This window comes from Vanessa tameamea, chromosome 4 (assembly GCF_037043105.1).
Source record: "Vanessa tameamea isolate UH-Manoa-2023 chromosome 4, ilVanTame1 primary haplotype, whole genome shotgun sequence".
NCBI lineage: Eukaryota > Metazoa > Arthropoda > Insecta > Lepidoptera > Nymphalidae > Vanessa > Vanessa tameamea.
This window is the reverse complement of record NC_087312.1, coordinates 9140264-9164888: the sequence shown is the minus strand read 5'-3', so window position 1 is coordinate 9164888 and position 24625 is coordinate 9140264. Positions and strand designations below refer to the sequence as shown.

The 24625-nt window shown below is 30.3% G+C and overlaps 1 protein-coding gene across 3 annotated transcripts in view; it reads left to right on the top strand.

Annotated features, from left to right (window-relative positions):
- LOC113394551 (uncharacterized) overlaps window positions 1–24625 on the top strand; it is a 142329-nt gene that overhangs the window by 64068 nt on the left and 53636 nt on the right. For all 3 annotated transcript variants that reach the window (XM_026631900.2, XM_026631899.2, XM_064220603.1), the window contains 2 exons: window positions 16333–16391; window positions 20487–20547. In XM_026631900.2, the coding sequence (XP_026487685.2) occupies window positions 20501–20547 (47 nt within the window). In that variant the 5' untranslated portion in view covers window positions 16333–16391; window positions 20487–20500. The remainder of the gene's footprint in view (window positions 1–16332; window positions 16392–20486; window positions 20548–24625) is intronic.

Below are 24625 nucleotides of genomic sequence, written 5' to 3'. Positions count from 1 at the left end.
CTTGGTGAAGGGGCTTGGCAGTCTGCCAGTCGGAAGACAATCCTGGCGCGCAGTCAGGACATTTTGATACCACTCGCTTTATCTACCAGCTATACGAGTTTCTACTTCAATTAAATCGATTTTCAAGGAATTTTGCTAGAGCACTTTCAGTTCTGTACAAGTGGATTTTGATTAGTTTTATTATGGAATAAACCGTTTAATTGATTTGGAAAAGCTAAAATATTTTTTTACGAAAAGATTTTCGTGTAACGCCGTTAAAATATAATATCTACTGATTTTATTATTTTTAACACTATTTAAGGTGCTCAGCATAATCTTCTTTCAGTAATATCATAGAGTCTGCGAGGTGGATACAGCATTTTAAATTTAATCACAAAAATAATACCATAGCGTAATCGTCGCGTTTAATTAAAGCACATATAATATATTAAATGGAAAGGACAGTGTATAAATAAAAATATATTTTCATTTTATGCGTTGTATAGCAAAGTGGAATCACTAAGCGGGTCTCCATTAGTTTTTATTGAGCGAGAGTTAGCGACCGTCGCCGAGTTGAGTTGCGCCAAGTTAAACTCTGAAATAACATTTCAAGCCTTCCTTCCTTGTTTATTTAGAAAACACATTTATTGGTATTTTTAAATTCTCTCTGTTATAGAGCACTTCTGTTTGCAAAAATAAGATGTGTAACTACTTATTATAATTAGTACTATCCTTTCATTTTTTTATTTGTGACTTATTGTGTATTATTTATATAGTTTCTATCTCTCTCTCTCTTTTGAATTTAATTAATTAATATTTATTATAATTTCCTTTATAATTAATTTAATGTAGGGAACCGCTATAAAATATCGTCAGATATAACAATGAAAAACAGTTAATGATACTTTTTATTATTTTTCTCAAAATTAAGCCTATAAATAATGATGGTTATCAAATAGCATATGTATTGATTTATTTTATACTACATAATTATATAAACAGAAACAGGATAACTTTTTAGTAATGGGTTCTAAACTGACGAGATTAACCAGTATCACATTACTTCACGACAGCTTATCCTAATCAATGCGCCAGAGGATAGTATCAAACTTAACATAGGCGTCGACTCTACCCCGAGCCCGATACAGGTAGCTAGATCTTACTAAAGCCGTTTAATGACAATGTTCAACGTTCATTAAGTCTACGGCGCGATCGTATTTTGTCACATGTCTGTGAGATGCTAATTTGTACCCGAACACTCAATATAGGCCCGTCCTCGTATCCCCAAATACCTTTTCACAGCTCAAAATTAAAACTGCGTTTGTTTATGTTAATATCTTGTACAACTTTACATGTAAAGCCTTGGATAAACTAGGTTTTACTCGTGGATATTTCACGCTACTTAACTCCCATACAACGTTTTGACTCTTTATTTTACTCGTACATAACGCTGAAAGCGATTGTTTCGTATATTTCAGAAACAAATGTTCTAGTTATTCAATTTTATTTACTGACAGAACAAAGGATTGTTTGTAAGAATTATATCAGAGAGTTAACGCTGTTTTCAACATAAGCGGAGCTAAAGAGTTAAATAATATCGAAATTTTATTATACGTTTATTTTTATCTTGAAAAGTAATAGTAATAAATAAAATATATAAATTGTACCTTGCAATTGTTGGTACACTAAAAATGTACATGAAAATTTTCGTGAAACAAAGAACGGTTGATATTTAATTTTTCACAAGCTCAAGCGAAATGTCATACACGTAAAAGCTTATTCATAGCACGTTCCAAAAGTGTATTTCGTTAGAATATAAATTTACCCGTATTCGTTAATATCAAAATTAATAAAAAAAGATCTAAAAATATTTTATTAAAAAGGTCTATTTTTCATAAAATTAATAAGAAATAAATTTTGTTCGTTGCATTAAAAGTTTAATCTGCCGCTGGGAATAAAACCTTTACAATCGAATATAAGTTTTTATCCCCAGCCACAGCGCTATGGTTCACGTGCATTTTCCTAGTTTAAAAATTTCTCAATCAGCCTATAATAAATAATAAATAAATATTGGACAACATCACATACATTACTCTGATCCCAATGTAAGTAGCTAAAGCACTTGTGTTATGGAAATCAGAAGTAACGACGGTACCACAAACACCCAGACCCAAGACAACATAGAAAACTAATGAACTTTTTCTACATTGACTCGGCCGGGGATCGAACCCGGGACCTCGGAGTGGCGTACCCATGAAAACCGGTGTACACACTACTCGACCACGGAGGTCGTCAAACGCCTATGCCTCTCCAGATCACAAAATCACGATAATCAATAGCTCCGTGCAAAGCGAAAGAATAAAAAACCATCAGATACACTTTCACATCTATAATATTAATAGGAACAATAATACAATCTAGTATATTTATACAAAAAAGTATATGTATGTTCTTAAATAAAATAAAAGCGCATCTGAACTACATTCATAACGAAGCTTAGACTACATGATATTATCTGTATGGTGAGATCGATAACTCGCATATGACCTTTTTCATTTTGTAGATAAATCGTTAGTCGTGATTCCTAATATAACTATAATAAAGATTTGATTGTATTAAGTTTATATTTGTATATATTGATTCTTTAAAGATATAAAATGTATGCAAATTATAATGGTAAAAAATGTAAACTAGTGCGGTACTGTGCGGTAACCTTATGGTTACTATGGTCAATGATGATGACTATGATGATCTTATGATCATCATAATCATCATCATTTTTTTATAGAACAACAAAGTCCTATTTACTTAGTTGTTCTATAATTTAATTATAATTAAAATTAAAAAAAAATAAACTCTGTATGTATTTTTATATGTAAGAATTTTACGACTTCTGTTAACAGTTTCATATAAGAATACCGTGTCCTCAACTTCGTGGAATGCCAACGTTAATATAATGTAATTATAACAATATGTGATGGAAGTACGTACTAAATTATAATTTTCACCAACATTAACTGATGTTTTCTGTTTAAAACGAATATTTGTAATTTGAGAAAAATTATGAAATCTTTAAAAGATCCGTAGTTTATTCTCTTATTAAAATTCAAATTGAACATAAATTAAGAAAAAAATTAGAAATGTTGTTTAGGGATGATATATAGATCAACCATGCTGTTTCTTTTTTTCTTAAATGTCACAACAAATATCAATGTGTAACTTCTGTTAAACATTGATATTTGTTGTGACTTGGTTAGTGTGTAGCGTATTAAACTTAGTGTTCTCACTAACTAAGTTTAATACGTAAAGCCGATAGTTATTAAATCTATTCATTTAACCGATGAAGATTTATGTGATATAGATTGATACAATCGTTAAATTTAATGAACTTTAAGTGGCGCTAGTTATGATATAAACTCATTAAAGATACTAGGGAGTTGTTGCATTCATAAGGAAATGATTTACTATGAATAAATATTCATTTTAAAATATATAAATAAATTACAATACAAATATTTTTCATTTACTGGTTATTCACTGAGATTTTAGAAGTATCAGTTTTAGCAATATAGTAGAGAGACAGACAATTTAACTGTATATTTCAAACGTTTATAGGTAGCTTTGTATGTACTTTGTATGTATGCTTTGGTGTGTACGCTTAATCAGGTTTACTCTTTATTTCCTCACTCACACTCCGACGGAACAACAACCCCACATAACCACTAAGTAACTAATTTAGAAGTGCCACTGAGATTATCACTTTTAATTGGCCAACCCGGGATTTAAATCCCTAGATCGCGGGAGATAAATCAAAATAAATTAATTTGCGATCCCCAAGACTATACACAAGTAGAGGAAAGATCCCTATAGGTCCAAGGGTTCGACAATAGAGAAGGATCTAACACCCTCATGTGCGACGAGAAAGCTTCGATTGCTTGATACACCATGCAGCGGTTGCAATATAGCGTCGCACGAAGTTTCCTATTTTACATCGACGGCGACGTAGACGCGTAATACTATTGAAGAGGGCACTAAATATGCCAGCCAAAAATTCTGTGTTGCAACCTAAATATCGCGACCGGCGAATCATAGTAAAAATAATCCGATTGATATCTTTTTTGAATTTTCATAATCCTGAAACTTAACTTAATAAAATACTAGTAATACCTATCATGTCTGTGGAGGATATATATACATAAAAATGAAATAATTAAAATATATACATATATTGAGAATTAAAATTAATATCTGCAGATTAAAAACAATGGGGAAAGGACCTACACGTCGATATTATATGGCTTGTGAATTCGTCTAAACAAAGTTAATTTTTATTTTTCCTTGAACGAGTTTAAATTTTTTATTCTAGTTTATTCATATATCCCATTGCCTTTGTTTTTCATATTTAAAATTTTGTCGTACTTATTTTATTTCCATAAAATGACACCAAGAAACGACGCAATAATTTTAAGCTAGCAACCGTTATATTTTTAAGCTTATGGATATGCGGCTAAATGTATATAGCATTTTGGGATATATTTTACGTAATACACACACGAGCATTGTTGTTAGGTCACAGACTATATGTAGGTCACACGATACCTGGTTCAATATGTTAACAATGGACTACCAATTCGCTACACAAGCTGCGTATTCTCTGTGCTTGTTGAGCTAACACACTAAATGGTTCGCCCTTATACGTAACTATTTGAAAATTCAATTTAGTCATAAAAACAAAAGACGTTTTATAGTAGTAGTTGACCTAGTTGGATATTATCCTGAAATAATTCAACAAAAAAGATTGTTTATTAATATGTTTGTTTTAAATAATTTTGTTTATCATAGGTAACCTGAAGTGCCAATGTGGCACCTGATAGAAAGTGGTCACCCCAGTCCATAAACATACTGGTAGTTCCATCCGGAACATAGCAATATAAAATTTTGCTGTTTGGCGGCAGAAGTGGTTTAACTACATACACTTAAAGCATAAATATTATACTTTAGAAGTTATACTGTATTAGTTTATTACGGATGCATTTAAGTGTAGTTATACTTTATACATCAAAAGAAATAACTCCTAAACTTACCACTCACCCGGTGGTGGCTCCCCGCACACATCACTTTATGACATCGTCACCGCATATAATTACAACACTTATTACTTTTGATATTCCTTCTTCTTTTGTTTTTCGCCATTCCTCGTTCGAGAGTTTTTTTTTTTTTTTAGTTAATTTTATTCATTCTAATATTTATGTACCAGTACGTTTGATACGAATATAAAAATGAACCTCTGTTTTCTCAGCAAAAATAATGTGTTTTATATATTTATATGTTACACGCTACTGTCTCAATATACGAATGTCAATTACAATCCGAATTTATTATTTTATTAGGCGCGATTGAAAGTGAAATATTTCACAAAATTTATTTTTACACGTAAACTTGAGTTTAATTTATGGCATATTTCTCAAGCGAACAATGCGTGTATTGTTTATAAAGTACGATTTATTTAAGGCCGGTCTCAGAGAGAAACGAACTTTCGTTTACATTATGAAACGACTTGATCTGTATCGGTCAGCTATTGTTGAGAAAAAACATTTTTTAGCCTTTAATAATAATTGTAAAAGAATTTAACTATTATATGGACGTTACCATTATGGTAATTATAAAAAAATATATATCTACATTTTTAAATATTTTTGTTTAATCTATAAAACAATCAATTTGTGATGATGATATAAAAGGAGTAGGTATTTTTATTTATTAGTTACATTTCCGGAGAAGCCCACAAACACAATATATATAAACAGAATGTTATGTATATGTTCAAAATAAGACTGTTTATTTCAAAATGGTCAATGACAATAACTATTGTTGAAACAATCATAATTAAAAATAAGGTGTTATATACGTACAAAATTTTCCGACTTTGCTGAGTTAATATTTCCTTCCTGGACAAAGTATTCGATTTTATGGAAAAAATATGTATACATTTTTAATTTAAATAATAAATTAATTTAAACCTTACGTTAAAAACATTATAAATAAAGCATATTACTCAAAAGAAAATTATATAGTAGTTGAATAAAATTGAAGCGTTAATATTTCATTAGTTTTCAAGCAGGATAATTAATTGTATTTTATTAATACAGGTACGTTAATAAAATACAATTAAATCGTCTAGTCTATGTTATCTTTACATTGGATATAATCCTATAAAATGACGATTACGAATAATTACGATAAGAGCCTACTTAAATAGCGTACATTTTAAATGGATTTGATTTGAACAAACAATTATTATGTTTAAGTCATACAAAATATTACTGTTACTCACAGAAATATTCATTAAAAGTGTTGATACACTCCTGCAGCTATTGGGGCTTGCAAATGATCAAAGTATAAACATATTTAAAAATAAAAAAAAAACAAATTACAGAAACGAAACTACGAGAGATGTTATGGAAATACGAAATAAAAACGAAAACTTGTAGAGGAAAAATATTGGTTTTAATAAACTAAATAAGTAAGAAACATATATTATTTTACGTTATATTTTTATGCTGAAATGTTTTTGATCGATTTGTAATAAAATATTTATTAATTTAACTTCGATAATATTAGGTTTTATGTGTTATTCCTTCGTCCATCTTTGCATTAAATGTAATAATAGTCTACAATTAATATATTTTAGGTATTGCATCGATAAATTCTGTAAAACAATAATTATGCATCCTTTTGGCGTATTTGATGTGGGGGCTGACACCGCAACATCATAAAATACGTATTTTCATAAATGAAAATAGTTTATTTAATTTGATATCGAAAATACAATATTTGTATATATTTTAATCGTGGTTTTGTTATCTGTAACAAACAATCAAAGAGTTTTAATTCATCACACAAGTTTTAATCACGGGCAAGTTTTAATCAGACAGGTCATATGCAGGCGGCGTAATGAGATCCGTCCATGTCAGTTCCACTTCCTTGAGTAACAATTCCATCTCGAGACACTTCATTTATTATTCACAATGAATTACTCGCTATGCCTTGTACGTTGTAGTGGTACTCACTCTCCCTCTCATTTATTCAGCTATTTTTGTGGAACTCAACAAAAATCTCTACACGTTACACGAGCTTCCGTAATTCCAAATCCCTGGAAACGATTAAACTTTAAAATTCATTTTTCATGTTCCTTTTTTATATTTGTGTATATTAAATTTGTGTCAACACGTTTGCTTTTGATACGATCAACTCATAGTATTAATTTTATTTCAAAACCGAATTTCCAATTGACGATACAAAGTATTTCCATAACTTATCAGCGTTAATAAGAATCCACACAAAAGTTAAAAAATGATGTATTAATAAATAAAATATTAATAATTATCAGTTGAAGCTTTTTTATACATATTAAATTAACAGACATAAATGTCGTATACACTCTTTCCTGATGTGTTTTTAGGGATATTTTTATAGGTTTTAAAATGATTATTATTTAAATATTTCCAATTAAACTAGGAGTATTTAAAGTAAAGTATTTAAAAAACAATATAAGACCAGCAACGGACCTAGTAATATATTTTACAAGTATTTCTTTATCTGCAGGCGTTTATTTATCAAATCTTGTCACTTAATAATAAACTAGTTCCGCTCAGCCGATTGAACTGAAAATACAGACTTCGTGCCGGGGACAATATAATCCAGGGTATTGAAAAATATTTATTTTAGTAGATGGCTTAAATAAAACCTTATTTCTAATCATACCTTTATTTTCATGTAATTTAACTTATACGTGTAATACGTAAGTGCCAATTAGGTATGTGTACTGTATATTTTGTAAGATCGTTAATCCCTAACGAGCCTTCCAGCTTAATTCATAAGCAAAGACCTAGAACTGTCAAGTAAGCGTCCTAACTAATTAATGAGATGTGATCGATCACGAACTAAATTAAGATGATTATTACAAGTTTATTGAATTACAGCTGACTTACTTGCACGCCTTATTATGTGATATGTGATTTGATATAATTAATGCAGTGTTAACGTTAACCGTTATCTGTCAGGTTTGATAATTTATGTGGCTATTCCTGCTGAATACTGTTTTCCTTAATTCTAATGAGATACTCTTTTAGGTTAATTTCCTTAAGAGGTTCTGTAGCGCAAAATATTTACTAACGAACTTACACCCACTTGTGACTGAACTATTGAATGAAACACTCAATCATGTGGATAAGTAGTTCCAATAAATCATTATTAGGTTAGTATAGTATAATAATTAGCTTTATGTTAATCGTATCTTATCACTATGTAATTATAATTTGTTGTCAATATATTAAGTCCGTTCCTTAGAAGTCGTTTACTAATATTTTCAGTGACATGTTTTTATAAATCGAAAAGTGAAATGAAAACAAAGAAAACATTTCGGGTTTCGCGGGGAATTGGCTTCATATAAAATTTGAACTACCGGGAGCTCATATTGAAGGGGCGCCTACCTACCCTATGTGCTAACACTCGTCTTTGATATAAGTCTTTTGATGTCTGGATCGTACAATAGTACTTTCATATCCGCACCAAAAATAACTTTCTTTGACTATAAAATTGGACATTTAGGCAGTCTTTTTACCGAGCAATGAGGATAATTTAGGAGCATGCATTTATGCTCGCGTTGGATATAACAGCTGCCTGATTCTCCTGAATATGTTCTACATTTATGTAAAGACTTTATTTGAATAACTAAAGTACTTGTATTATATTTAACATGGCGTCGAAATGTAATGGACTTTAAAACATTAGTGATTTCTAGAATAACTTTCTGAAACAATTGTTTTTAGTGATTCTCACAAATTGTATTGAAAGATATACTATAAAAGTTTTTTATTTTTTTATAGAAATCATTATATTTTTTTTTTTACAAAAAACTAGCTTTTATAAAGCTAGTTTTGTTTTTTAAATCTATGTAGTAAGTATATATGTTAATACTGTCCAAGTGTGCGCTCAATCGGTTGGATACAAATGATTTAAAATTCAAATACCTTGATGAAATCAATCAGAACTTAACAAGTTAAATTAAATAAAAGGCAGTAAAACGTAACCCGCGAACGTTTGTTTATCTGATAGGTATTCAATATATTTGACCTTAAACATTGGTACTATTCAAAATAAGCCATCCATAAGTTGAAATGTATATGATAACCTATGGCATACGGTGTTGTCTGATGGAGGGTCAAAGTATGCAGATGACTCGGAGATATCATGATTGAAAATGAATGTTTCCGTGAATGCGCTCATGGAACTTCACATCTTAAAAAATTGATTATTTTTTAGGAATATCATCCATGGAGTCCCATGAATCTATGAAAGTATGCCAACCAAGTAAGTCAATCTTAAGTGCTTACTGAGGGAGCCAAGTATATGAAAATATTAACCGCTTTGAGCTATTTTCGTTTTTCTCTGTCTGTAATTTCTGTTTTTTAGTAAGTAGTGTAAAGTCTACTTTTAGTTAAATAATAATCCTAAATAAATATGAATAAAGCCACTGATTTGTTTCAGTTTACATGCATAATATGTACATTCTAAGCTATTATCATATTTATACACACAAGTTGTATAAACGTTATTATATTCAGAACGCTTCCATTGTAAATGTTAATATTAAACTTGTATTCTCACGCCAACAACTCTCAACGTTTCAGCCGCGCGCGCACAATGAAAACTCTGATCGAGCCATAAAAACTTTTACTATCTTATTTAACGCGCCGCCTCACAGATAAACGTCAAAATTTACGACACAGCTTGAAATGATTGATGATTATCAGGAGTAAGAAATAAGAAATGACAAACAAACACGCATACAAGCAACATATAAAAATACACGCATAAATGACGTTTTAATAATGTATGTACAGTGGAAAGTCAATAAAAATACTCTCTACCTTATCTTTTATCTAAGAGTGAAATGAAAATATTTCCAAACACCAATGTTTAAATTAAATAGATATGATCAGATACGAGTCGCCTATTTCGCTTCATTGCATTTTCTTGTTGTATTTTTTACTTTAAGAAAATTGCAACGCAAATGCAAGAAATTTAAATAGTATGGCAGTTAGTGAAATTTATTTTTGCATATTGTTTTACATTTATATGGATGAATTCATCTTCATGGAAAATATTTTAAAATTTTGAGTCCATATCTTTTTCTTCACCGCAGATTCAGATTGGGTAATACCGTTCACCATTTTTTTATTTTCGTAGTATGTAGATATAAGAGTATATGTTTATTTATGTGGTACGTAACTTCAGTTTAGTTCTTAAAAAATACCTACGTAATTTCTTATTCTAACATATAAGAACTTTTTAAATTACGACTGAATTCATAAAAAATCATAAAGTCGAAGATTTACAAAAAAATTTGACCCTTTTTGTTTGTTTTTACCATTCAAAATTCAGCGACCATTGATTTCACTTATCAGTAAATTTAAATACGAAATTCGTTGGCAACAAAAACGAAAACCGTCTTTAGTAATTTTACTTTCCACGTTGAAGGCAATGTCTACAATCTGATTGCGGTAGCGTCGCTGATGCTGATAAGAAGCTCGGACTCGTCGACTCCTGAATATTGCACCTGAATATTATTTACGCTGCACTAAGATCGGCGAGGTAATAATTAATTAACTACTCTGTGGATCTTTCCTACAATTTTTAAATATTTTTTATTATTAACGACTGTTTTGTTTCGCTTCTTTTTCTAGATTTCAACAATTCGTTTTTTTTTATGGTAACTTTCATTATTTAGCAATAATAAAATGCTCTTATCTTCATAATTAACATCACTTATATAGTTAGTATGTTTATCTTATATGATGTGTCTAATAATGTTACTGCAGGCGAATGATAAAATAGTTGCTCTCGTTTTCCCGGTGAAAGCTGACAAGACTATATCCTGTATAACGCAACTCTGTAGTTAGCTACTTGTGTTATGTAAATCTTCAAAATATTTACATACAAATTTTAGGACTTCACAATACACCTATATATGTATATATAATTATATATATATTATTTTTAAGTATTTTCTACGAAAACAATGTGAGTTGATTTTTTTTATTAGATACTCGAATTTGGGTGATATTAAAAATATAATTTACCAACACAAAGCTATTGCTCATCTACAGGCAAACAAGGTTAAATAATCAATAACAATAAACATTCATATTACTTGGAAAAAATATGTAACATAACGTGGGATTGAATCTTAATATATATATCGCCTAACTACTTACTTTCTTTACATATATCAGATAACCTAATTATATTTGAAACGAATGAATCGCTCACTTAACGCTATTATAATATAATCGATAAATCCGGTAAACTGTTATACTTTGCAGCTACTTTAGCACACGTTTAAAAATACTATACGTTCATTGAAAAGGAATTTCCATTCCGACATTTAAAAGTGTTCATTGTAAGCGTTCCCGTTTTCTCTTTATTGAGAAAAGCGCAGTAGCAAAGGCGACCGCGCGCACTGGCCTGAAGCGATCGTGGATCTCGGCACATATTGTCCCGATTTATACTTTTATTTTATTTTCAACCCCATTCGAGTAGAGCCTAAACTAGTTAACACACATGGACGTCTTTTAATAGCCTCTGCATTGACGATCGCTAACTGGGCCATCAAATGTACTGCAGCTTAGTTTTGAATAGCCGAGTTGCTTTTTATCTTCATCAAATTGACGATATTTTTATGTTATTTATTTTTATAATTAGATATATCACCTTATTCATTAATATAATATCATGATGTATGTAAAGAATTATAATTTAATTGGTGCAATATTTCATAATACAGATAAAAAATTATGATTAGATTAATTACTTCCGATCATTTAGCTAATGGGCGGTACATTCTGGTTAATTTATTTAAAATCTTTATCGTCAATGAGCTTTGTATAAAACGAATATGAAAGCAAAAAGTGTAATCGCTTTACTTTATTTATGAAACCTATAATTAAGGTTACGTATGTATGTATGTATAAAAGGTTTTATTATTGTTGATTATTTAAAATAATTAAAAATATATATACATTTCGTCCATAGACTCGTAATGATTTATAAAAATATATCTGAGAAGTAGATAAATCAGATGAATATAAAACGAAACGACAAAGATTAATTCAAATCCGTTGTGAAACAGATATCTTTCTTATTTTGTATCTTAAGGAGCGCAGTCGTTTAAACAATAGGTACCTGTATAATTATAAAACACCTTTGATCCGATACCCGAGACGGTGCGGCTTCCAATACTGCTTTGTTGTCCTCAAATTATACTACGATTTAAACATTTACAAATACAAAACAAAAAAAAAACCGTGCATTTTGAAAGTATACCATTCTAATTTCTTTTTACATTTATTTGTAATATTATTTCTTTAAATTATCTCTGTAATCTAAGGGTAGTTTATTTATTCTATACATAATCGAATTTAAGATACATATATCAGCTAGAGATGCACATTTTAATTATCAGTTGAAACCTTCTTAGTTTTTTAGATTAAAAACTATTTTACTCGTTATCCTAGTATATAGCTATGCCGGGTGTCATTGAAATCCGTTCCGTAGTTTCTGCATGATACTCGCACAGGTAAAAAGATAATATTCAAAAAACAATGTGATCGACCTCTGCATCGTTAATATAAAATTATATACGGAGATGCAGTAATCAGTGTTATTATGATGCTAATCTAAATTGTCATATATAGTATAATATATTGTAATATATATCGCCGCAGACACTAAAAGCATTTAAAAAAATCCATAAACTAAAATTTATTTTGCAGGTGTACTAAAGTTTTGGTTCAAAATTAGTATTTAATTCGCTTATTTGTATACAATACTTTTACCAAATAAAAAAACAGTGTGGACGGTTTATGGCATTATGGATCGGTATCATTTTACTTGTTTAAATATAGAAACAGATATACGAAGCTAATATATGGGAATCTAAAATTAAAAGTGCATTTTTTCTAAATTTAAAATTTCTATAAATTTAGTTTCATCTAATTAGTATTTCACTTATTATTTTTCAAGTTAACTTAAAAAAAGACGTGAGAAACTCATAGTGGTGCTGTATTTATGTTCATAATTAACAGCAAAAGAGCCGTAAAATGAAAATATTGCCAAAGTTTGTAACTTCATCTGATCAAACTATAGATACTAGAATAATTGGTCTGCCAAATTTGCTAATTTCAACAAATTCTTCTACGACCAATTTATTTTTTATTGGTTATGTTAGATTGCGTTCTTGCGATAAATATATACTTTGTGGATAAAATGTTAAGAGCATATAATGATTAATATTTGGCCGTTGACAACTGCAGACAAAACAAAGCTTTGTGGAATAACAGAATATTTATTGAACTATTATTTCTGTTCGGTTGCTTCACTGTAACTTTAATAAAGTAGGTTCGTCGGAAGTGGGTCGGTGTACCGGGAAGGCTTTGTTTGAAACGGTTATATTGTATTATCTACATTCCTGCTCTCCTTTATGCGTACCGATTTAACACATTCTCTGTATTATGGCGACCACTACCGAATAGCTTACATTGAATATATGTAGGTATTCAAAATTATTAAAATATATGACCAAATTACTTACTCAAATGTTATTTAAAATACTAGGGTTGATAAGTTCAAATTGTGACAATCTCATATCATTATTAGTCCAAATTAAAGGTATTGGGCTGTTTTTTCTTAGATCATTGGAATATTTTTCGTTTAAAGTATTATATTTAACGATATCACGAAAAAGGTCGAAGCGTTATTACAAAAGATTTAATGGTTTTCCGGAGAAGTATTTCTGTGCCTTCTCCTACTTTATGTTGTTCTAACGGAAATTAAAGGCAGTTTAATGTAACATTTTCGACTTAGGCTTATAAGAATTTTATTTATTGATTTATTTTGTCTCTGATAACAGAGACTGAAATGTATGGTATTTTTACGTCTATTTTCTTCCACTAGTTGGAAAAGTTACAGGATCTGCTAAAAGAAAAGTAACTTCGTGGAAGACGCGTGCCCCTCCTATGAAATTTCCATATAATCCGTTACTGTACGGTGTAGCTAAGATTTAAGTTTATATTATAGTTCGAAAAATGTATGAGGAGCATGTTTAACTTTCAAAGAATAAAGAAAGTGTCGCTCAACCCCCTAATCCTCGTTCGTCTCCTTCCGGGAAATCCATCCTTAGTCGATTCTTAAGTTACATATTTGAAGCTCGTAGGTCTAATCGTTATTGAGTATTGCTGTAAGAATGTCAATTCAATTCGCTTATATCGATTTCCAAACCTATAATTTTAAAATTTAACATTACATAGTTACTACTGTATAATGTATGGAAGCACTTTTTATTGAAAAATGTCATTCGTAATAACTGGAGTATAACGTTCTCGTTTAAATAAACCACTCTACATAGGACACAAATAAAGTAATCGCTTGAAGCCGGATTAACATGCATCTTAAAATGATTTACGCTTCAGAAAATCTGAATCGCTGAAAACTCATGCTCGCAGCACATTGTAGGTCGTAAAGTATTTTAGTGCGGCCACAGGTGTGGAGGCCGCGGCTCGATCGTAAACGTACATTTATGAGAATGCGGCCCCATTTCAGACGAACCAACTCTAAACTATCTGTCAATTAAAAGGACAGATACAAAACTTTTTAATAGTACGATGTTTTGCCTTACATGGCTTTTAACTTACAACTAAAACGCGTTTTAAAGATGGTACTAGTCAGCACAACCCCATCTGGGTCGCTCTTTAACCTCCGAATCCTTTTTTACAGTCATTACGGTAGGTCTTATTGGGTAGAAATCATACGAAATCTGCAACTTAGAGAACCGGATAATGAAAAAGGTTTATATTGGTATTGTGGTTAAAACGACCAAAATCGAATTCGTTCATTGGTATAAACAGCCAATAACCTTTTGATTTAGCATTTTAATTAATATGAAAATCTTAACAAAATATTTTATAATTATTCCTCTTGAAATGAGATAAAAATAGAAAATATATTTGATTGATTATCTTAAATCTCGAATTATAGGTTGCAAATTGTGCTATGTTATATTAAAGGCAACACTGTTATGTGTGTGATGTGATGCGCAAACCGGTCAATCTTGCATGTGGGTCATCGGGACATGGCCGTCTGCGGCCAGGGAGTGCCCTCAATATCGACAAATTGATCCCCTTTAACTATTAACGAACTCACTAAGTGTGAACCGTCGTCGAGTTTCCAAAACAGGACATGCATATAATTTTTAATTAAAGATAATATTGTATCAAGACACATTGAAAATTACCAACAGGAGTTTTGCTTATGAAGGTTATTTATAAAATTGTATTTTCGGCTTCAATCACAAAATCCTTAATAATTATTTTAAAATAAGTACTTTGCTGATACAGATTATAAAACTTGTTATATATAATACCAATATATTTATGAAACTACATTTTTCATAATTCTAATAGGTCGACATTATAATCCGAAAAACTCCTTAATCCATCAATTTCATTAAGGCCGGTAAGCTCGCATTCGTTCGGTAAGGTTTCATTCACGTTTCATATACTTTGTAATTAATTTACTGACTAGATTACATTAAAATAAACTAATATAGTTATTGAAATAATATATATCATATATAAATATAATATTAATAAATAAAACAGGTTATAAATACCATTTCAGGGATGCTGTTTCGATTGCAATGAATTTTATATAATGAACATACATTTTATTCATGCGAATAAATGAAATATTGATACGGTATGCAAATATTTTGTTTTGTAATAATTATAATAAAAATATCTTTAACATTGTGACGTATTTAAAAAAACTCTCACCTTTAATAACAAACGTTTCTAGACTTGTTAAGCGACTTATGATTGAAGTGCGAAAACAAATTACAATCTCTCAAGTTTGAATTAGTCAACAAAAAAAAAAGTCTACTTTATTAAAAGTGATAGAGATTACGAAACAAAAATGTTACTTCTAAAAAAATACGTTTGATGTTTCTTTGACGTTGCGTCTGTACATATTCATATTAGTATTTATACATCTTCTGCATGATTGCTATGAAATTAGGTGATCAATATTATTTTACTTTATTTTTTTATTGATTGTATTTGTTCTTTAATATTAAAACAATTTTAATTGATTGAATAGGTAATAATAAGTTTTTAGTTACTGTATACAAACATATCGAGTCTTGAAGTGACGATTTTTTCAACGTTGACTTTGTAGATTGACCAATTAATATTATTTTTATCAAACAACTAATGTATGTAATGGTATTTTTTTCAGATATTTGGAATGATCCAAAGTAAAAACTTGATCTTCCTACCACCGGACCAGTCGTCCAGGTAAGACTAATGTTTAATATTTATTATTAGGTTTACATATCCAAAATAATGGCACATAAAACTAACTAACTAACACAATTATAAAAACATTTTTAATATGTTTTTATTTTGAACGAGGTACAAAGAATACTGTAAAATTGTGATTTTTAAATATAAAATAATTTATTTAACAGATCATCAAGTGTTTGTACGGAAATCTGTAACTTATTATTTATTTAAATACGTATAAAACGATTACGATTAGTACATGAAAAAACTATACGTTGTTCAATAGAGATTTGATCTAGATAAAATTTAAACAGTCAGTAATAAATAAAAGAACATTTATTCAAGTAGTAAAACTTTGCTTTAAGAATTTTGGTTTAAAATTGAGCTAAGCGTTAAGCAACACTATACAAGGATGAAATAATATTAAAGTAATACTATAAGAATATCAAATATTGCATAATGCTAGCAATCTTAGAAATAATAACAATTTTACACCAGACGGTGAAACAACGAAGGTTTTACCATTTTTATACAAAACTAAAAGTTGTATTCAACAACTTGAATATAAAACTGGTTTTAATAAAGTTTTCTTTGCAGAAAATCACTTTTATCTTATTCTTCTTATATTGTTTTGCAGTATTCTTGTGATGAATAGCAAAAAAATAAATTTACTTTTCAATTGTAATCCTTCAATGAGATAATAACAGAATCCCCGAGAGCTCAGCGGTATACTGGTTAGTTTGCAATGTGAAAGTCGAAAATTTAATCCTGACTCTTAAAGTCATTTTTACAAGTCCAACACAAATAGAAAGGAGACACAAATAGAATATTAGCTGGCAAAAAGGGAACTATTAAAACGAAAGGAAGGCTATCATTTCAGTTTCTTACAGCGAAACCACACACGACTCTCCCAGTGAGATTCAAATATCGATAAATAAAAACTTAAACTGACATAAAATGTCATACAACGTTTACATGCATATCATTTTGCAGTAAGTACGAGAGTCGGAAAATCTAAAGAATTCAGTGGCTAATCTATCTTTATCAATGTAAACAAAACACTGATGACTCTTGACGAGATCTCTGAAATTCTAGCTCCGATTGACTTGAAGTTTAGTATAATATTCTTATTTGAAAATTTCAACTTTAAGGTAAGATAAGGTAAGGTAATGTGGGTATGAATTAATCTTACCCGTCCGAAGTCAGTACGGAAATTGATATTTTGATCATATTATGTTTGTCGAATTCTCAAATTTTTATTTTTTGGTGTATCGAATTGCAATATTGACGCAGAGTAGCGGACTTCAACAGGTTTCATCGGGAATGTGGTGCGCAAAAGTTACATGGCTTAATACCTCCGTCACCTTTCGACCATGATGCTGTGTAGCCTACACGACTAAATTATGAGTATTTCACCCATTCGCATGGAGCATTTTGCTTTCTAATCTCCCATATAGACATTCCAAGATGTGGAACGTCTACCTAAATTTCCTACGAATTATATCTCTAGTATCTCAAATCAAGAGCGAATCATCAGTGAAGTCATCTTCTATGCAGATTTGATCCATTTTAGACTTTACAAAATCTATGAGAGACTAAGGTACATCAGGTATGTTTGTAGTCAAACATAAGTAGAATTTACTAGATTATCGTATGATAGAAAACAAATTGGACAATTTAAAATCTTTTTTAAAGGCGATAAACACTTTTTTTGAGAATCTGTAAATTGTACATGATTTTCCTTACGTGTTCTTCTAAAAAAAATATTTAAAAAAATTCACAATACTATAATAATCTTAATATATATATTTTTTTTAAAAGTTTGTGTGTGTTTTTATGAAGAATATATTTTAAAGAATAGGATATGAATAATTTCATCAATGTCACTAAAAGTTATTATAAATTAGTATTATACCGTATTCGTATTGGTTATAATATCTCACGATTTCCAGGGAGAATTACTAATTGTATTATTATTATTCATACAGATGAACAGCGTCCGAGTGAGATATCTTATCATGACCAAATATTCCAGGTATTATGAATAAATGACAGAACTTAACTCACCAATATACTTAACATACCAATGATCGACTTCTTGTTAGTTCTATCAGATAGTAAATTTGCTTCTTTTTTAAACTAAATTATGATTACACGTTTTCTTTAATTTGCAAAGATTACATAATTTTATATAAAATTTACCAACATCCAACAAACTGCTATTGAAAACTTAAACATGAATTCGTAATGCAAAAATATTTTTATGCGAATGTCGACAATTTCAATTACCAATCATCAACAGATTGGTGACTACTGACAGAATATGTCTATCTAAATCGAGATTAAGTGTTTCCCGAGGCCAAATTAGAGTAACGAAACAGTAGCCCTATTTCCTTATAAACTGTATTAACGGATACATAAATCAACAGTTAATACAATTATATGAGAAACATGTTAGCAGCTAGGATAATAGCGAAATTGCGTGTCCCGTCGTATAATCGCAAATGTTTCACACGTTGCTAACAGCAGAAAGCGAGTGATTAACTACTTTATGTTATTAACACCTTTTTGGTCGTAAAATGTCTAATAGCATTACAATAAAATATTAAAGATTTGATCTGTGCATGCATTATTGTTGCTATTCGTACACAAGCACTTTTGAATTGTCACATAACAAAACTGTTATAACAAGTTCTTTTCGTGAAGGGGTATTTATTAAAACTATCGAGTTTATCCCTTTAATTATTTATCGAAACTCAAACTTAATATTGAATATAAGTGTCCATATATTATGTATATATGAATGTTCAAGCAAACAGTGGTTGGCTTGAGCATTGAGCTTAATTTGATACAGTTCTCCATGGTGTATACAATATTAAATAAATATGTGTCAATTCATGCATTTTTCCATATAAATTGAGGTGAATTTGGCATGCAAATATACATTTAAATCTGAGTGATGTTTGAAAATATTTGAACCAGTGCCCTTTTGTTAAGGTTCACATTTTATATCTTTTGAATTTTTTTCTTATACTAAAGGTTATTAATCTAAATTTAAATACCCATACTTTATTTATACTATTGGCTTAATATGTTATTTATTAAAAGATTTGATAAAAAAATACTACACGACATATAATTACGGTACTCATTTACCTCCGTTATTTATATTAAAAAAAAAAATGAATGAATGAATGAAAACGTATGTAATCTGTTTTTTTTAAGATTATTCCGACGTTTATTTTATAAAACAAATAGTTCTTCCGTTCACATTCAATGCTTAGTGCCTTGATCACTATACGGATTTAATTTAAACATCATCATAATTTCCATGATTGCTAGAAACAATACAAGTTTCATTGAAGCCGGGGGTAAATAAACAGAAGCGTGCCATTAATTACCCTCCCGGTTCATTGTGTACCTTTAGTTGAAGATGTCTCTTAAATAGATGCATCGCTTCGACATTGAAATATTCTCTCGTGGCAATCCGTCAAGCTCCCAGAATTGATTGCTGATTAAACAGCTAAATTACCGCTTTTATCTACGAGAGAAATGGTTCAAAGTGGATAGATGAGCCACCATTGTAGATGTAACTTAATTTACATTTTGTAAATAGTCTACGGTGATTTCCATAAATTTTCCTTGATTGCATGAGTCTTAGAAGTTTAAACTTAAAGGACTCGATAAGCTCATACGAGTTTATATTTACGTTATCTATTATTTTTGTATATTACCCACTGAGTTTCTTATGCCGGTTCTTCTCAGGTCCGAGGAGCTTATTTCCGAAATGTTGTTAAATTTTTACTTTCATTGTCAATAAGTATAACGCTTCTGTATTGAATATTAATTTTAACTATAAATGTTAGTTAAGATTTATTTATTTTTTTAATCTGTAGGTACATCGACGAATGAATAATGCACATAAATAATTGTAAGCAGAACAATCAAATAACATAACTTTAAACAATTGGTGATAAGTTAGATGCCGCCGATTAAATTCTGTAATTAGCTATTTGATATAAGACACAGACAGATTGTATTTAGCACAGGTAAGGACGCGGAAAACGCCGTGTACTGAAAGGTAATGGTTGGTTTATTTTTTTCCAGGGCGTGGGCGTGAGATGGCACGCGCGGGCATGCTGCAAAGGGGAGGAAAAAATGGAGCTGAGTAAGTGGGCGATCCTCTACATAAATATCATATAATGGCATGTCCGGCTATATATTATTGCTACCTTTCATTGCTTTGAGTAAGTTAGATAAATAGCTCCATCCACACACGAAGATGCTACTTTAATATAATTGTATCTAAAAATAAGAGTTTGTTTATATGAATGAAAGAATATCGTAAATGTTAAAACTGTTCGTGAAATATATATTAATCAATAATTTCATTGTCATATAATTTATTAATAAAACCATTTTTTATACTTATCGACAATCAATGATCATATATACATAGTTTATAGCTGAGACAATTGATAGATTCTTACGCCTCTAAAAAAAATATACAAAATATTGAACTTAAAAATCAATTGAAAATATAAACAACTTAGACATTTCCGAAGGTGAAATAGGCTTAAATTAGAGGCGAGATGAAGTGGAGACGAAACAGCTTTTATCATAAAGTACTTGAAAGAAGCGAAGGGCGGGCGCCAGAGTACGCGTCGAAAAGGGGCAGGTGTAAGCCCGATAGAGCTATTACTTATTTTAATATTCTTAATGTTTCTTTGGAGCAGCTGTTATTTTCCAATAACATTTTATTTTTGCTATTAATTTTCTATGGATCTATACAAAATTAATTTAACATAAAAGATTAAATCACTAAAACTTGAATCCATTGAAGCTAAAAAAAAACTACTATGTAAATGTACTATGTATATAAATAATATACTAGAGCCGAGATGGCCTAACATAGTTAGACAAGTAAATCTTAAACGATAGTTCTGGGTTCAAATCCAGGGACCGATGAATTTTCATGTTCTTAATTTGTGCTTATATTTCATCTCATGATCGGTGGTCGGTCAGTATGGTGGATAATTATTCAAACGTTCTCGAGAGGAGAAGAGGGTTTTTGCCCAACAGTGGAACACCAACTTGGCTTTGCTTTTACTTCTATATTGTACATAAACTTAAAACATTGTATTTGGAAATAGTGTTAAGTAATGTGTACAAGTTGAATTTATAACAAATATTAGTTTCGGAAGTATTCAAATTGCATGTAACAAGTTCATCTAGTTTGTTTCTAGTCACGAGTAAATTAGGTTTATTGGAAGGGGGGATGTGTCAGAGAAAGTTCTTTATTTCATCAACAGTTCTCCGAGTAATATCCGCGAACACAGAAAGCGATAAGGTATTCGTCTTGTCGTTTTACACCAAACTTCCCAGACTCGTCCCGAGTGAATCCTCCCTGTTTCTAGGTTCGGTTACATACAATTCATTAGGGACTTTAACCTGCTTACCATAACATAACATCGTTTATACATTGTTGAATATATTCTATGAATTATGAATTGCATCAATCAAATAAGTCATAACAATATAAAAGTTTTATATCGTTGCATATTTATTATTTACTGCGAAAACAACGTTACTTCCGGAACGCCTCCGAACTCGCGAACTCGAGACGAACTCGACAATGCGTTGTTCTATCTAATATTAAGGCTATCTCGAAGTTGAGCCTCGCTTGGTTAAGTCACTTATTTCTGGTTCGATGCAACTTTATCAATGTCGGGAGTGCTCATGCCGTTAGTTTCCAGTACGCCTCCCCCGACCTCTCGCTCCTACGATTTCTCACCTCTCGTATTACTACCGCCTAGACTAACTTTAAATTGTCAGCTGCAACTTTGCTTGCCACTTAAATGAGCTTTATTTGTGCGGGCCGACTTTAACTTTTATTTCTATAATACTTCTTGTCTTTGATATCGAGGTATTTCTCGAAAGCGAAAAAATGTGCTAAAGCGTAATTCGCTCCTCCGAAACGAGCTAGATAGTTTGAATTGCCAAGGGACGCTTTCGTATTTTAATAACAAATGAGGAGGCGAGAATAAGTCTGTTGTTCTGGCAATACCGACGTCTTGTGAGGGAGATCGACTACACCAGATATGTGTATACATAGATGGAAATAGTCTGTAGGGAGGATGATATTTGATTTTATCTACGCGAGTGAGCCGTCACGTATGCTATTGTGTACCTTATGCAATATTAGGTAACGATTCATATGATGTCGAAATAACATCTTACTAATATTATAAATGCAAAAACAAGACTGTCTGTTACGTTTTCACACTACACCACTGAACTTTAAATAAAATAAATAAACAAACTATCATATCACATTTATGTTCTGATAATAGTGGATTATTTTATTATTATTATTATTTATTTTTAAGAAGGGCCAACTAATGGTAAATAAATACCACTGTCCGTAGATATTGGCTCCGTAAGAAATTTTAATCATTCCTTATTTTCTATGCGTTATAAACCTTGAGAACTAAGTTATTATGTCCCTTGTGCCTGTAGTTACACTGGCTCAATCACTGTACAAACCTAAACACAATCCTGACCCGGAACCGTAACGCAACAATACAATATATAAATATATTGCTGCTTGGCGGTAGAATATATGATGAGGGAGTGGTACCTACCCAGACGATCTTGCATAAAGACCTACCACCAAGTAAAACAAAGGCAGTTTGAAAGAACGATATCCATTAAAAAAAACAACCCTTACAAATAAGTTTTAAATCCTTACAAACAAAGTCGAATATAAAAACATTAATCAGTTCATTCGAATTTAAATCTTTTTATAATTGGACTAAAATTATAAATGAATGAAACGGACCTATGAAATTATAAAAATTATATATACTTATCATAAAAATATTTTCAGTGGACGTAACTTTAGCTACACAAATATATGTATAGTGAAGTAAAATTATCCGTTACTAATTCCACGGCAATTCTACTGAATGTCACGGAGCTTATAGTATTAGGAATCGGAATCTTCGGACTTACATTGAATAATTAAATACCATGATTTTATGCCGACATTTATCCTATCATTTACTATTTTAATCAGACAAAATTATTATTTATTTTATTAAACTTATTATGCAGAAATTCAGAAACTGTATTCAGCATTGCCGTATTGCTCTAAGCCATTATGGTGTCAAAATCGACTTGTACCTATAAGAAAAAGAACACGAAAAAGAAATAATTGTTAATGTTTTAGAAGTTGGTCAGTGTCCCGTAAAAGTTGTCTCGGGCATTACCCATGAACCCATAACCGTACCATCAAAGCCACGGTACCTTTATATTACCGTATCATTAAAGTCATGGGACGTTAAAAAGATAAACCTTTACAAAGGCTCTTTGAAAGTGATCCATTAACTTTATATTTTACATGTATTAGATACGTGCACAGGTTTTGCATGATCAGGTATATCATATTGGTAAAATATGCTTTGGTGGACGGGCAAATGAGCAAACTCTGTAAGAAATATTAACAATTCCTTACATCGCAGATGGGCCATTAACCTTGGGAGGTAACATGTTACGTCCCTTGTGCCTGTAGTTGCACTGGCTCACTCGCACTTTCAACTGGAACACAACAATACTAACTATTGCTGATTCGTGGTAGAATATCTGATGACCGAAATCCCTATTACCAAATAATCTGAATTTTAGAAGGATTTTATTGTTATTTTCTTCAGAATCTACTCTCTGTAGATAAAAATGTGACACGCTTAAATTGTTGCTTTATATAGATTAAATATTCAACTAAAAAGCATATACAAAGTGGGTAATTATTAAAGTCTCTGATTTTAGGTCTCAAAACTATGGACAAATGTATATGAAGAAGTATAAAAATATATCATTTAAATCAAAATTTACTTTAGTTGTTGAGTGAAGTATGACTTCGCAGTCTACGATTTATTATACGACAATTATTATTTGTGTATATCAAAAAATGTATATTCTATACATATACAAACAAATAATATCATCTTAATATCATATCTTAACTTTGTCCGCCAGACAATCTTAAATTAAATTTCATATGGATTTTAATTAAAGAGCTTGATCGTAACAACTTAATATCCATAAAAATAAATTCACTTTAATTTATTATTCCGTTAATCCATAATTTACACGTATTTTTTTAATTTAAAAGGAATATAAAATGTTGATGGTTTCCTTTAGCTTTCATAAAAAATTTGACGCGAAAGAAAATGTGCTTTAGAATA